The 15,252-nt window shown below is 32.6% G+C and overlaps 1 protein-coding gene across 11 annotated transcripts in view; it reads right to left on the bottom strand.

Moving 5' to 3' along the window:
* NBEA (neurobeachin) overlaps positions 1–15,252 on the bottom strand; it is a 582,638-nt gene that overhangs the window by 271,351 nt on the left and 296,035 nt on the right. For all 11 annotated transcript variants that reach the window (XM_076009491.1, XM_076009489.1, XM_076009488.1 and 8 more), the window contains one exon: positions 11,691–11,857. In XM_076009491.1, coding sequence (XP_075865606.1) covers positions 11,691–11,857 — 167 coding nt within the window. The remainder of the gene's footprint in view (positions 1–11,690; positions 11,858–15,252) is intronic.

The following is a 15,252-nucleotide window of genomic DNA, read 5'->3' on the forward strand; positions in this document are numbered from 1 at the left end:
ATATTTGATCCTGACCAATACAATCATTTTAGATCTACCTCACCTTGTCCTTTCAAATAATTCCTCTTAACAATGTATAAGAGTTTTATCAGGAAAAATGAATTTTTACAGGCTTTTAAAGTTCTGTTACCCTGTAATAAATTTTCTACTCCTCTTCATTTGTACCTGCATTTTATTTTGTTTTTAGGAAGATTGACTTTGAGATTCCTTTAAAAGGCTCTTGTTGAATTTGGTATTACCGTCCTATAATTCTACTCATTTGGGGTCCTCTGTCATCCTCAGGCCATTCCTCTTACCTACTGAAGGTAAGAAGAGGCTGACAATCTTCCTTTCTACTTCAAATACTGGAATTATCTTGGATAATTCAATGGAAGTGCCAAATGCAAGATTCCATCCTTCCAGTTTCTTGACCTCCTGATTACCATGATCTTCAACTCCTTTCCACTTAACTGCTTTTATGATCACTTTTTGGATTTGTTAATCTTGCATTGATTGTTGTATTTCTGAAATCTTAAATTCAAACATCCTGCAACTTCCTGTCCTTTCAGCTCACTGACACTTGTTTTCTTGATCCCTTTATTTTCTATCAATGTCTTTTTTTTGCTTATCTTGATCTGTCTCAGACTACATACTCTATCACTTTGACCACTTTCTTACTTGTATCTTAATATCCTTGCTCCTTTATGTTGGTGAACCTGCCCAGCAAGTCACAACCTGGAAGAAATACTTCTAACTATTTTCACTGCTTGGAAGAAGAGAGCACGTGCTCCAGATGCATTGCTGACAGAACCTGCCAATGCACAATTTGTGTATGTGGGTTATAGGGGGAGGAAGAAGGGCTGAAGGAAGGAAGTAAATTCAAGGACGTTTTCCAGATGCCCTTTACTGGGAGAACAGAAGAGATGAAATTTGTTGGGGGTCAGGGAAATATGTTTTGTACATATCTGAGAAGGTTATCACATGCCTAAGTAGTGACCTCATGTCATGGGAAACTTTATCTTCAACTTGCTGGTAAACACTTCCACTAGAACATGCCACAGGCACGGCAAACTCAACATCACCATTCTCACCTCTACACAACCAACTTCAGCATTTCTCAGTTCCAAGAATTGCAACACCATTCACTCAGTGAAGGATGACAGCAACTTGGGCAATGTTCTTGACTCTTCCCTATGTATTCATTCAGTAAGTCATAATGATTCTATCAAATTTTAGATTTATGTTTTTTATTAGAGCAATTAGAATTAATCTCAGTTAGAACATGATGAGTTGAATGTTAAAGGTTGAAATACCCAAGGTGGGAAAAACTGTTTCATGGTTACAGTATCTTTGAATCAGACAAATGTCTTAGGATGGTTCTAGAAAGGGTTGGGCCTGGGATTCCAAATAGATCAGAAAAACAATGAAAATTTCCACCCTACCCCATGCCAACACCTCAGAATAAGCAAGATCTTGAATCCAGGAGACCTCAGACTTCTCTTACTGTCTCAGCAGATATAAGAGGCATTAGTAGCTGAACTGTCTTAGAAGAGAGGATGAACATGAAGACGTTTTTGGAGTGAGAAGATGTGAAGTACCAGTTTATTCTAAGGTTCAGAGGGTGGTAAAAGAAAGGGGTCCTAAAAGTGATGGAGTGTATTTATTCTCAATCAAATGGCCGGAATACCCTAGGTGCCATGGCTCCTTGCCTCAATATGGAAACTAACGTCTCATTTTACCAGAAACAGACCTACCTCCAAGCACAAGCCAGTCATATCCCTAGAGTCCAGAGTGAAATGAGAATCCCAGGACTTTACACTAGTAAAATTATTAGAATTGCTGCCTAATCCTGGAGTGTGTGTGTGTGTGTGTGTGTGTGTGTGTGTGTAAGCCCTGTGAATAACTGAGAATAAATTTGCCACCAGCCACATGGAGGGGACTCAGATCAAATTAAATTGCATTTAAATAAATATCCAAGTATGGAGGTTGCAGTTCTTATACATCACAGAAGATGTGTGACGATAAGAGAAACAAGAGTGGGAACAGGGAGTGAAAGTGATTATGATTGTATGAGAATATTTCAAATTCAGCATTTATTTTCAAAGCATACGATTTTCACTCGACACCTCTACCTGGTCATTGCTTACTTTATATTCTAGTGTTTACTGCATGACACTTTAAGTTACTATTTTGTGCCTATGATGTTTATGTTACTTTAAGTTATTATTTTGACTTTAAAGTTTTGGGACAGTGAGTATGAGAACTCTTGTTTTAGAAGTGTAGAATGTCAGGTTAAAATCCAAAATCATGTCTTATCATTTGAACCTGTTATGTTCATTTGCACAGCTCTCATGGAACTATAACATAGCACTCTGTGAAGCTTCATAGCCATTAACAAAATATGGGCTGTGATACAAATCTATTTATTATTTAAGCAGTTATTTTTGTGGAGGGTAGTCATCTCAGATCTCATGGTATTACTGAGATCATAATTAGTAGATTGTTTAGTCTTATCCAATCAATATACTTGGCAATACGGTTTGTGACAATTACTATATATTCATTGAATATAGAACACATTCCTAATTGAAATCTTGACATTTTAAACTACTTGAAAATTGTCGGGGAAAAGTTTTCTTCCCCCCTTGAATATTTCATAATCTTTATACACTTACTTTAGGACTATACATATATATTATAAAACAAATCTAGTAAAAATTAACCCATTTACAGGTATTAGTTATAGAGAAAGCTAATCTAATTTATGTTCTTTAGATTATGTGACCAATATACCCATGTTTGCATAGAAATAACAGATAATCTTAGCTGTATTTAAACTTTAAAACAATTAAATAATATTTTAATATTTTATGGAAATTCTTTATAATAAAAGCTTAATGCATAGATTGATAAATATTAGGGTTAACAGCTGAAGAATCATCTATAAAGATTTTTTCAGACTTTTTATTTTTTTTTAAATTCTTAATTTACATACCATAAAGTTAATCCATTTTGATTCGATAAATCTTCACAAAGGCATAGAGTCATGACACCAATACTATAATCAAAATACACAAAAGTTCTATCATTCCCAAAAGCTCCCTCATATTGCCCCTATCTAATGGAATCCTCCCCCAACTGTTAACCCCTGAAAACCACTGATCTGTTCTATTTGCCTACTGTTATGCTCTTTCACAGAATACCATATAAACACAACCATATGTGTTATTTTGAGTCAGGCTTCTTTCATTTAGCATGATGCATTTGAGATTCATCCAGGCTGTTGCATATATCAATAACCCATTCCTTGTTATCCATTGTATGGATGTGCTACTGTTTTCTTATCCACTTACCAGCTGAAACATTTAGGCTGTTTTCAGGTTTTGGCAATTATGGGTAGAGTGGGCATAAACATTCATAGACAAGTTTTTATGTCCACTTAAGTTTTCATTTCTCTTGGGGTAAATATCTTGGACAGCAATTGCTGGGTTACATGCTAAATCTATGTTTATATTTTTGAGGAACTGTAGACTGTTTTCCAAAGAGGCTATATAATTTTGTATTTCTACTGGTAATATACTAGAATTTCAGTTGCTTCATATCCTTTCCAGCTCTTACGTTGACAGGTTTTTGTTTTGTTTTAATTTTAGTCATTCTAACAGATGAATAGTGGCATCTCACTGTGGTTTTAATTTGAATTTACTTAAGTTATAGATACTGGGTATATTTTTTTTCATGTGCTTATATTCCATCTGCATATTGTCTGTGGTGAAGTATCTGTTCATATGTTTTGCTTGCTTTTTTATTGTTAAGTTTTGAAAGTACTTTATATATTCTGGATATAAATCCTTTGCAAAATATTGGAATGGCAAATACTTTTTCGAGTCTGTGGCTTTCCCAGTCTGAGAGAATATGGCATTCTTTCAATGGTCTCTTTCATAGAAAAAAATGTTCTTAATTTTGATGAAGTCCATTTTATAGTCACCTTTTCTTTTAGAGATCAAACTTTTGGTATTGCATCTAACAGTTCTTTGCCCCATACAAGTAAGGTAACAAAGATTTTCTCCTATGTTTTCTTCTAGAGGTTTTATAGTTTTACATTTTATATTTAAGTCTATCATTCATTTTGAGTTAAGTTTTGCATAGGGTGTGAGTTATGGGCCAAGTTTCAATTTTTGTATATAGGTGTTCAATTGTTTCAGCATTATTTGTTGAAAAGACCATCATTTCTCCACTACCTTGCACTGCTGTGGGAAAAACAATATAAAATAAAAGAAAAACTCTTCCTTCATTCCTAAAGATCCAAATTCTATGCTTTTGTTTCCCTTCTGTCTGACAGAAGTTCTTTAGCATTTCTTTGAGAACATTTCTGCTGGTGAGAAATTCTCTTAGTTCTCCTTCATTTAAGAATGTTTTTATTTTGCCTTCATTTCTGAAGAATATTTTTGCTGAATATAGAATTCTTATTGATAATTCTTTTTCTGGTCTCCGTGATTTCTGATAAGAAAGATACCATTATTTGAACTGCTATTCCCTTATATGTGTTATTTTTATCCTTCTAGCTTCTTTCAATAGTTTTTTTCTTTATCTTTAACTTTCATTAAATTGATTATGATGTATCTAGGTATAGCTTTTATTGAGTTTATCCTGTTTGGAATCTCTGAGCTTCCTGAATCTCTAACTTGATGTCTTATATCAAGTAAGTCTTCAACCACCTTTTCTTCAAATAATTTTTCTGTACTGATTTCTTTCTTTTCTGATGTTTCAATGATATGAATGTTAGATCATTTGTTTGATATTGTCCCAGAGGTGCCTAAAACTCTGTTTATTTTTTCCCCAATCTATTTTCTCTCTGTTCTTCCATTGTAAGATTTCATTTGATCTATTTTCATGTTCACTCACTCTTTCCTCTGTCATCTTCATTCTAATATTGAGCTCATCCAGTGACATTTTATTTCAGGTATTGTGTATTTCATTTTCTTTTGGTTCTTTTTTATACTTTCTGTTGCCTTTCTTTGTTACCTTACTGCTGATATCTCTTATCAGTCTATTCCTTCAAAGGATATTTACCTTTATTTCATAAAAGATGATTATAAGATTTGCTTTTAAGTTCTTGACAGTTCCAACATCTGGGTCATCTTGGGACTGGCATCCGGCAATTGCCTTTCCTTGAGAAATGGTGAGATTTTCCTGGTTCTTTGAATTCTGAGTAATTTTGGATTTTATCCTGGACTTCATAATATTATATTGTGGAACCATGTTAACTTTCTCTGGAGAATGTTTGTTTGTTTTTGTTTTAGTAGTCAATTGAACCTGTTAGTTTCAGACTACAAATTCTGTCTTGCCTTCTATAGGCAGCAATTCTCATATTAGTTCAGTGCAGGCTTTGGACTTGGAAAACTAAAAATACTTTCTAAAGCTTCAGATTTCTAAGTCTTCTTCCCAATTAAACAGTGCTTTGCATTTCATTATTCCAAATGATAGTTTTTACAAATGACACAATAATTAAGGTCAGATAGATCTAGAATCAAATCCTATCTCTACTATTTAACTATATATTACTAGGTAAGACATTCAACTCTATGAGTCTCACATTTCTTATCTATAAAATGGGAAAAATAATATGTACTTTACACAGTTTTTAAGATAAAAATAAGACATTAGGTGTGAAGTATTAGTGTAGTGATTGCCAATGCATAGCTACGCTAAAAGAATGTGAGTTTCTACCACCTTATCAGAAAAAAAATCTCAATATTAATGTTTATGTGAAAATATACAATAAAAATTGAAACCCTACAGATATACACACACAAACACACACACGTACATCCCCAAGGGCCTATTAAACTCAAGGGCCTATTAAAATCTGATTTTAATTTAGGTTGTTAGGATTTATGTAGTTTAAGCAATAGGAAATATGAACCAAAAATGCTGAAATAAAGAAAAACCACATACATTGAACATTATTTAACAACACTGAATCTTGAAGTATGTACTTTGAAGGACCTATGAGATTATAGTTTTTCCTCAATACAGGAATAAAGATCAATAATATTAATTAAAATGCTAAAATATGTTAGAGCCAGCAGTACCACTGAGTCTAAGGATAGTTGTAAGAGGGACTTTTATGTTAAAACTAAACTTTTTTCTTGGTAAAATAGCACATGGAACATTATAGGGATGAAATTCTTTCATATTTAACATATAGGAGATAAAATGATAAAAGGAAGATAAAATGATTAGTATTCAATCCTTATACTTAGGAAGTTACTGGAAAAGACAGGCACATTCATATGATTATAAAACATTAGGTGATAGATCACAGATAATTCCAATAGAGACAGGAACAACAAAATATGAGGAAGCAGGGTTGGAAAAAATAAAGGCAGGAGCACTATAGAAAGAGGTGACATTTGGAGTCTGTTACAAATACGGCGACCATATTTTTGTATCTGTCTCAGTATATGTCTTCAAATAGCAGCCAGACTGATCTTTTAAAAACATAAATCAGATCATGTTACTTTTCTGTTCAAAACCCTTCACTGCTTTTCATGCCACTTAGGATAAAGTCACAAATCCTTAACATGACTTACAAGACTTTAAATCATCGGGCTCATATGTTATTCTCCAGCTTTACCTTAAGTTACTATCCTATTGTTTATAAAGCTTTAAGAATACTAGCCTCCTCTCTGTTCTTTTTATTATTCTAAGGTCAGAGTCTTTGTAATATTTCTCTCCTGAATGGTTTACAGCCCACTCTTTCCTAATGATACTCTATTTATCCCTTCAGATTTTAGCTCAAAGCTTCTTCAAAGAAGTCTTCCCTGACTCCCTAATCTAAAATAAAGCTCTTACTTTACATGCTCATTCAGAGTACTATGCACTTTCCTTTTCTTGCATTTGTCACAGTCTGTATTTATATCTTTTCTTTCCATAATTACTTATTTAATATCAATCTTTTCTACTAGGCTATAAACTCAGTTGGGTAGGAAGCAAGTATTTTTTGCTCACTACTATACTAGCAGAAACAGGAGCTCAAGAGTTATCTGTTGATGAAATGAATAAAATCCTTAAATTAGAACTATGTATTACAAATTAAAGGGTGATTTAGTGGCATGGGAAAATATTTTCATAAGGCTCTCCACAAACAGCAGACTAACAGAAAAGAGACTAACAAATATTAGATATCTATTATGTATCAGATATCTTGTTAATTATTTTGCATACAATATCTCATTTTTCCATTAAAATAATCCAATTTAGTAGGAACTGTACACTCCCTTTTCCAGATGAGGAAACTTGAACACTGGGGAGGTGAAATCATTTGCTTAAGATTACATAGCTAATAAGTCATAGAGTGACTAATTGAATTCTTAATATTGATTGTGAAACTCAAGTTGTGTGTGGAAAGATTGTTTTATCAAAACTAACTCAATGCCATCAATACATGGTATCATGGTACATATGTATGGCAATTTTTATGGAATCATTCATTTGAAAAATATGTACTGAGCATCTACTATGTGCAGAGTTCTATGCACTGGGGATGTAGCAGTAAAAAAAGTCCATAATATCAGGTAAAAAATAAATACTTAAACACTTAAATTATATGCTGGGTGATAAGTGCTATGAAGAAGATTAAGCTGAGATAATTTAGGGAGTGATGAGGGGACAAAGAGGTGTGCTATTTTCGATAGAATGGCCAGAGAAGGCCACTCTAAAGAGGAACACTTGAACAAAGACATATCAGAGTGTATCAGGCAGAGGAAACAGCACGTAAAAGCAGGAAGTGTTGGGCTATATCCTCCTAAGTATGACATAAAAATTCTTATATGCACAATTATATTAATACCATTGGATTAGCAATGGTAAATATGGACACATTTTTTTCTTGCATTTACAAATTGAGAGCATTATTCTATCCTAGGACTATCTACTGTATAATATGTTTAAGTTGATAATTTATATAAAAATCAAATCAAATCTGTTTTATATAAAAAAAATCAAATCTGTAACATTCACAGAATAATAGCCTTCAACATCAACTGCTGTTGTTAAAACATTTTCTTATCCTTTTGAGAAATTCATGATTCCAGTTAGAATATATAAATTTTTCTATGTAAAATGCTACTGGACTTATAAACAACTGTTTTAGTTTGTTGCTGACTTTACTACTTTGGTTTTATGCAGGGATAAATATGTTCTATCATTTAATAAAATTATTTCATTTAAAATATAAAATTATTCCTAATGGACTAATTTATTTTCTTATTCCACCAACAGTATCATCACTGTCAAAAAGGGAATACACCAAGTACTTATTCACAAATTGTTTTTTGGCACCTACTATGCATCAGGTATTGTTCTAGGTGCTGGGGATAACAATGTGGACAAAAGAGATAAAACTCCCTTCCATTATGGATGTAGCTTGCATTCTATTGGGAAGCAAAACAATAAAAAATAAATATATGATACTTTTGTATGATACTAATAAATGTTGAAAAGGGGAAAATAAAGCAGGAAAATACAATATAAAATGTTTGTAGGAAGAAGTAAAATTTTAGAGTTACTAGAGAAGGCTTTTTCGAAAAGGTACCATTTGAACTGGGGCCTAAAGAAGGTGGGAAAGGTAGCCAAAATGGATTTTTTTGGAGAAAGAATTCTAAATAGACCAAGCATCCCCTGCAAGCAAGAACAGTGACTAGAATAAAAAGAATCAGGGAGAGTAGTGGAAAGGAGATCAAAGAGCTAACAAAGGGCCTGATGAGTCAGTGTGAGGTCTTCTTCCCCGAGTGACATGTGAAGCCAGTGGAGCAAAGGTGTCCAATGCAACTTTCTATGGTAATGGAAAGGTTCTGTGCTGTCTAATATAGTAGCCACCAGCATCACGTGGCTATTGGGTACTTGAAATTTGGCTAGTGCAACTGAGGTGCTAAATTTAATTAAATTTAATTATAATTAATCAAATTTGAATATCCACACATGACTAGTGGTTATAGTCTGGCACACAACAGCTATAGAAGTTTCTGAGCAGAGGAGCAAAAGGGTTTGCATTTTAATGAGAATCACCCAGGCTGTGGTGCTGACTATGGACTTTAGGAGGACAAGGGCAAAAAACAAAAAAAGGAAAACTATACATAATGCTTTTGCAATAAGTCAAGAGAGACATGATGGTGGTCTGAACCAAAGTGATCAAAGGTAATAGTAAGAAGTAGTCAAAAGCTGGATATATTTTGGCACACTCAGTAAGATTTGCTGAAGGGCTCAATATGGAATGTGTAAAGAGAATTCAAGGATAAGAACAACACTTATGGTCTGAGCAACTGTAAGAATGGTGTTGCCTTGGCTGAGAAAAATGCAAGAGAAACCAGTTTGGGAGAAAATATCAGAAACTTGGTTTTGATGTCTTAAATGTGAGATGACTATAGATATCCAAGAAGAAGATGCCAAGTAGGCAGATGGACATAAAGGACTGGAGATAGGGGAGAGATCTGGCCTCAAGATAATAAATTTGAGAGTTATCAACATTTGGTGGTATTTTTAAGCCATGAGACTAGTTAAAACTGCTTAGAGAGTAAATAAGATAAAAAAAAAAAAAAAAGAGAGAGAGGAGGCCCAATGACTGAGTCCTATTATTAATTGTTAATCAAATACTAAGGATTATATAAAACAAAACCTATGCTTAAAGGTTTAGAGTTCAGCAACACAGTAAAGGATGATCATATAAATAGTGTGTTTTTTCAATTAGTCAGCACGAGAGCTTAATGTGCAGGAAAGGACAGAAGACACCTGCTCCTCTGAGGGGTCGTGCCACTTTCTGTCAGTCTAATGAGATACCAAAAAGGATAAGCTGACAAGCTATCCGAGGATGCATCAGACATGTTATCACATGCCTGTTGCTACAGAGGTCACTGCCCTTTCCCTGTATTCTAATTATATGAGGAAATAATTAAAACTCGAACCATGTATATAGATGTATACATTTTAAGGCAATATCTTGAATCATACCAGCTGTGTTATTAGCAATATAATGTTATAGTCCTGACTGTGTATAACTAAGTAGATAACTCCAATTCAGATGACACAAAAAGAGAGACAAGGTCTCTAGCTGGGTAAAATGCTCACGTTTTTGTTAGTCTGTGTAATGGTTAAACTTATGTCAAGTTGGCTAGGCTATGGTACCCAGTTGTTTGGCTGTTGCTGTGAAGGTATTCTGTAGATATGATTAATATCTACAATCAGTTAACTTAAGTAAAGGATATTATCCTCAATAATGTGGATAGGGCTCATTCAGTTAGCCTTAGCAAAAGCTGAGGTTTCCTGGAGAAGAAGAAATTCTCCCTCAAGACTATAACATGGAAATCTTGCCTGCCAGACTGTCCTACAGATTTCAGACTTACCAGCCCCTACAATCACATGAGGAAATTCCTTAAAATAAATTTATTTTATGTATGTAAATATTATATATCTACTGGTTATGTTTCTGTGTTTCTCTAGAGAACCCTTATTGAAACACTCTGTCTCTATTCGTACAAGCAGTATGATACTATGTAAGTTTTATTTTACCTCCGTAAACTTTAGTTTCTTCCTTATAAGATGAAGAAAATCTCAGTATTGCCCTTAATAGAAATGTTCTGAAGGTTAAATGAAATAATCCATGTATAAATTCTTAGTATGGTACCCGGAAGACAACAAATATTCAACAAATGTTAGCTGTCATGGGTTATTGCTATTATTGTAATAAGTATTAAGGCTGACCATTTTTAAAGACATCATGTTTTAATTTTACCTTACATGCAAAAATAATAATGTTTTCTTCAATCTATCTTACACTTGTAATCCCAAAACAGATGGTCAAAAATACCATCCTGGTCATATTCTAGATGTTCTTCTCTAACAGAGTCACTTTTACCAAAGCTCTTCTTAGTAGTATCCCATCTACATTTCACTGCCCCCCCCAACTATGCCAAGCGGAGAGTTAGTAAAAACATTTAACGGGCTCAAACAAAATGAAGACATAAAAATGAAGAACATCAGGAATCTAAATACAGTAACCTGCTTCTTTACAGGTTTCTACAAAACTTCATTATGAAGATAAAACAAAAACAAAAACAAAGAATTTTATGCCCAAAAAAGTTTGGGAAGGAGAACATTTGTAATTAATAAACAACTAACGTTAGTTTTAGTTGTATTATAATATCATAAATAACCTACCTTGAGATTTAAAAAAATCCTTCCTAGGTAAAATGAATAGAAAATTATGGAAGAAACACTTTAAAATGAACATTCTATTTTTCTCATAGTAAATGCTTATATATACTTGTGTATAAGAAAAATTAAGAATTATACAAATTTAATAAGTAAAAAGAGTTAACTCTAAAAGATTTCTTTAAAAAATAGAGCCAATTCTTATACCTAACATTCATGTTACATATGTGAGATAGCATAAAATATTTGCCTAAACAAATTTTGTATTATATTACAGATTATTATAAATTAAAAATAACTTCCATTGTAGCTACTTCAAAAAGTCTTGATTTTTCTTTTAAACCATTATAATCAAGCATTATGAAAGATGTCAGGAAAAAATTCAAGCAACTTTTTATATTTTAAATCATATTTTTTAAATAACATACATTTATAGTCATATTTTATTTCCAACAATTATAATTAAATGATGAGTTATTTACTTCTAATTTATTATAACTCACCTATGAGAAACTGCTCCCCAAGCACCGTGTTTATTTGTGAGAATATTGAGAATCTTCTGTTTCAGCTGATTTGCTGTCACATGATCTCGATGTTTAGCTGCACTAATAAGATGGTCACACATCTTTTCCTCCTCTCTTCTATCAGCAGCATACTGGGCACACTGAGACTACAAAGAAATGCACACAAGGCATAATGATAATCTTTTTCACTGTATGTAAGGAATGGTATTAAATCTTAAGTTAAAGTCAATAATTTAATTTAAAAAACTCAAATAGTATAATATTTTGATAATATGTTGGTCTAAAGAATACATATAGTCACCTTTGAAACATAAAAATGTACTCTTTCTAAAGTTTATGTAAAATAATGTGGATGGTGTTGAATAAAGTCATTAATGACTTTTATGGTTCCTTCTAATTCTGAAAATTTAATTTTAATGTATTCCAAACATAATAATCTTAGAAACACAAATGTTTCCTAAAAATGTAAATCTTATTTTTTTTAACCAATATAGTATATCTCACTTAAAATAACAGGTAAGTTCCTTATAATTATATATAAATAAAAAATTTGTCATTTAACTTAGTTTTCAATGTCATGAGTGGCAATGTAATACAAATAAAAAATCAGTCATTTAGGAATTTAGATGATCAGATTTCAATTCACACTTTATGCAAATTCCATATTTTTTATTTATTCATTTTCATATTTGTAAAATGAGGAGCTGACAGGTTTTTTTCTATGATATCTCCCAACTTTAAAAGTTAATGTGTTCAAAGATCTCACAAGAACTACTATCTTATTCTTTTCTTTTTTCATAATAATCAGCTGTCAAGTTAGTTATCTATATTCATGCTTATTAGTATTAGCAACATAGCTGATCAATGGATTAATTTGTATATCAAAAAAGTTTGATATGAACATGAAGAGGAATATCTTTTTTTTTTGGAGACTGAGTTTCACTCTGGTGCCTGGGCTGGAGTGCTGTGGTGTCAGCCTACTTCACAGCAACCTCAAACTGCTGGGCTCAAGCCATCCTCCTTCCTCAGCCTCTCGAGTAGCTGGGACTACAGGCATGTGCCACCATGCCCACCTAATTTTTTCTATATATATTTTTAGTTTGCCAATTAATTTCTTTCTATTATTTTAGTAGAGATGGGATCTCGCTCTTGCTCAGGCTGGTCTCGAACTCCTGACCTTGAGCGATCCTCCATCTGCTCAGAGTGCTGGAACATTTCTTTCATCTTAAGTTTGATTCTCTGCATAATAACTGTTATAGAGAGTGGCTTGCCTATAAATTTTAACATTAGCAAGTATGTGATACAAGTCATGTAACTAGGAAGAAAAAAGTCTCATATGTCTGATAAAAAATATATACATATATAAACTAGTTCACATTCATCATTACTATTCAAAAATCTATTTCATAGAAGGTACTCAAACATATCCCTTCCGTCTATATACTGATAGACTACTACTAAAAGTCATTTCTCTTCAGGAGACATAACCCTACAGTAATCTAAGAAGGATTAATTCATTTTCCAATTTATCTTTTTGTACAGGGAATCACCAATTAGTACAATGATCTGCCTCAGTAATGAGGTTAATATTTCATTAGCTCATTGGAGAGTAAAATTAAATTTTCATTTTTCTTTCTTAACAATTACAGTAGTTAACTAAAAAAGCTTAACTGTGAAGTATCCATCTAAAATTAAATATATAAATTAAAATGTATATTACATATGTTATCCTAAATACAAGCTCATGTGAAGATAGAAACATTCCTCAAAAAGTCCTAGTAAAATGTTATGGCTTTTTAAAAATCTTTCACAATTTAAAAGTGATAAGTTCTTGGTAAACTACACACACACACACACACACACACACACACACACACACACATGTATGTACATCAATGCATTTACTATTACTAATATAGTTCTAACCTAAAAAGAACAGATGCAAACATTTGGGTTAAAAAGTGTGCATTCATTAAGTAACAATGGCAATATACTCAAAATTAGACTTATATTAATATTATATTTTATGCATATATATAAAATCTAAAAAACACTAAGCCGTCATGTCCCCTTTTAAACCTCTTATCATTCTTAGACATGCATCTGCGATGGGAGTGATCTCATACTAGAGGTAGTCAAAACTACTGTGCTGGGGATAAAAAAACCTTATGATTTTAATGTATAAAGCATAGATGCAAATACAGTACACAAACAGACATGCAGCATATTGGTGGTATTACAATTTTATTGAGACTGGTGTACAATTATAAAATAAATATCTAAAAAGATTCTTTAGGGGAGCAATAAGAAAAAGAAAAGGTAAAGAAAAACTTCCCTTAGCTTAATACTACGTTGGTTAAATATGTGCTAAAGCTCATAGCTAGTATCTAGCTGCTTGAAAATCTATTTTAAATGTTTTCATATGGCAAGTATTGATCTGCTTATATCCCCACAAAATATCTTGATTTTCTTAGTGGAAATGTGATTGAATCAAAACTGATCCTGCAGGGAATTCAGTTAAGATTCTAAGTCTTATTTACTAATAGAAGTTGAAAATTAATTGAATATTTTTATTTTGTTGAGTTCTGATATATCTTATATCTAAATATTCTTTGAAGAACAGATAACCCAATCTTTTCCTGTCATCCAAATTACTGGATCAGACCCCGATAAATACTCAATGTGTTTTACTGTCGTAGTAATATGAAACTTCACTTTGATAAATACTTAAAGATCACTATACTTATATCAAAGTTTAAAATATTTGGTATCTTTTTCAAAATAAGGTTGTTTCAATTCCTTAAGACAAGTGCCTGCTGTCTCATCTGACCAAATGAAGCGGAGGTTATGTATACAAAAGCGACAAAAGCTATTTTTCTATCTCCTGCTTTTCACCTAGCTAGGTCAGAGATCACAAGACCTAGTCCATCAACTTGTATGACTCAGAGAGCTGCTTTACTGAGATAAAAACCTCATCAAAACTGGAATTGTGAGCTCCGATTGCTAGCCATACCATACGCGTTGGCATGTTGTATCAGGAGAACAAATTGGTGAAGTCATTTATTACTTTCAAGCCCACTGTGAGTCCAACCTTAAGCCAAACACCAGGTCATGTAAATAATTCTCAAACCAATAATGCTTTGTAGATGGAATGAACTGAAATACTGAATATTGCTATATTAGGAGATTTGCTGAATGCCGTATGAGTTTGTTCATATAACTATATCATATACGCATATCTACTCAGTGGTGTGTAAACCTCTGCTAGCTTTAAAATAACTAAAGTAATTGCATTATGAAATTTTATCTGCCTTTACTCTTATAGTATTTAGAACAACTTCAGTCTACCAAGTAGTTAGGCACAGGGCAGGAGGGATTTCTTCTTGTTGTAAATAGGGTAAAATAGTGCTCTATATTTGACATTTACTAAAACTTTTGAAATCAGGAACAGAAACCCCTGCAATGAAATTTCCCTCTTAAAGAAAGAAAAACTTCTTATGTAATCATCACAGATGGGTGATGATTTACTTACAACAGAAAA

The sequence above is a fragment of the Microcebus murinus genome, chromosome 13 (genome assembly GCF_040939455.1).
Source record: "Microcebus murinus isolate Inina chromosome 13, M.murinus_Inina_mat1.0, whole genome shotgun sequence".
NCBI classification, from domain to species: Eukaryota; Metazoa; Chordata; class Mammalia; order Primates; family Cheirogaleidae; genus Microcebus; species Microcebus murinus.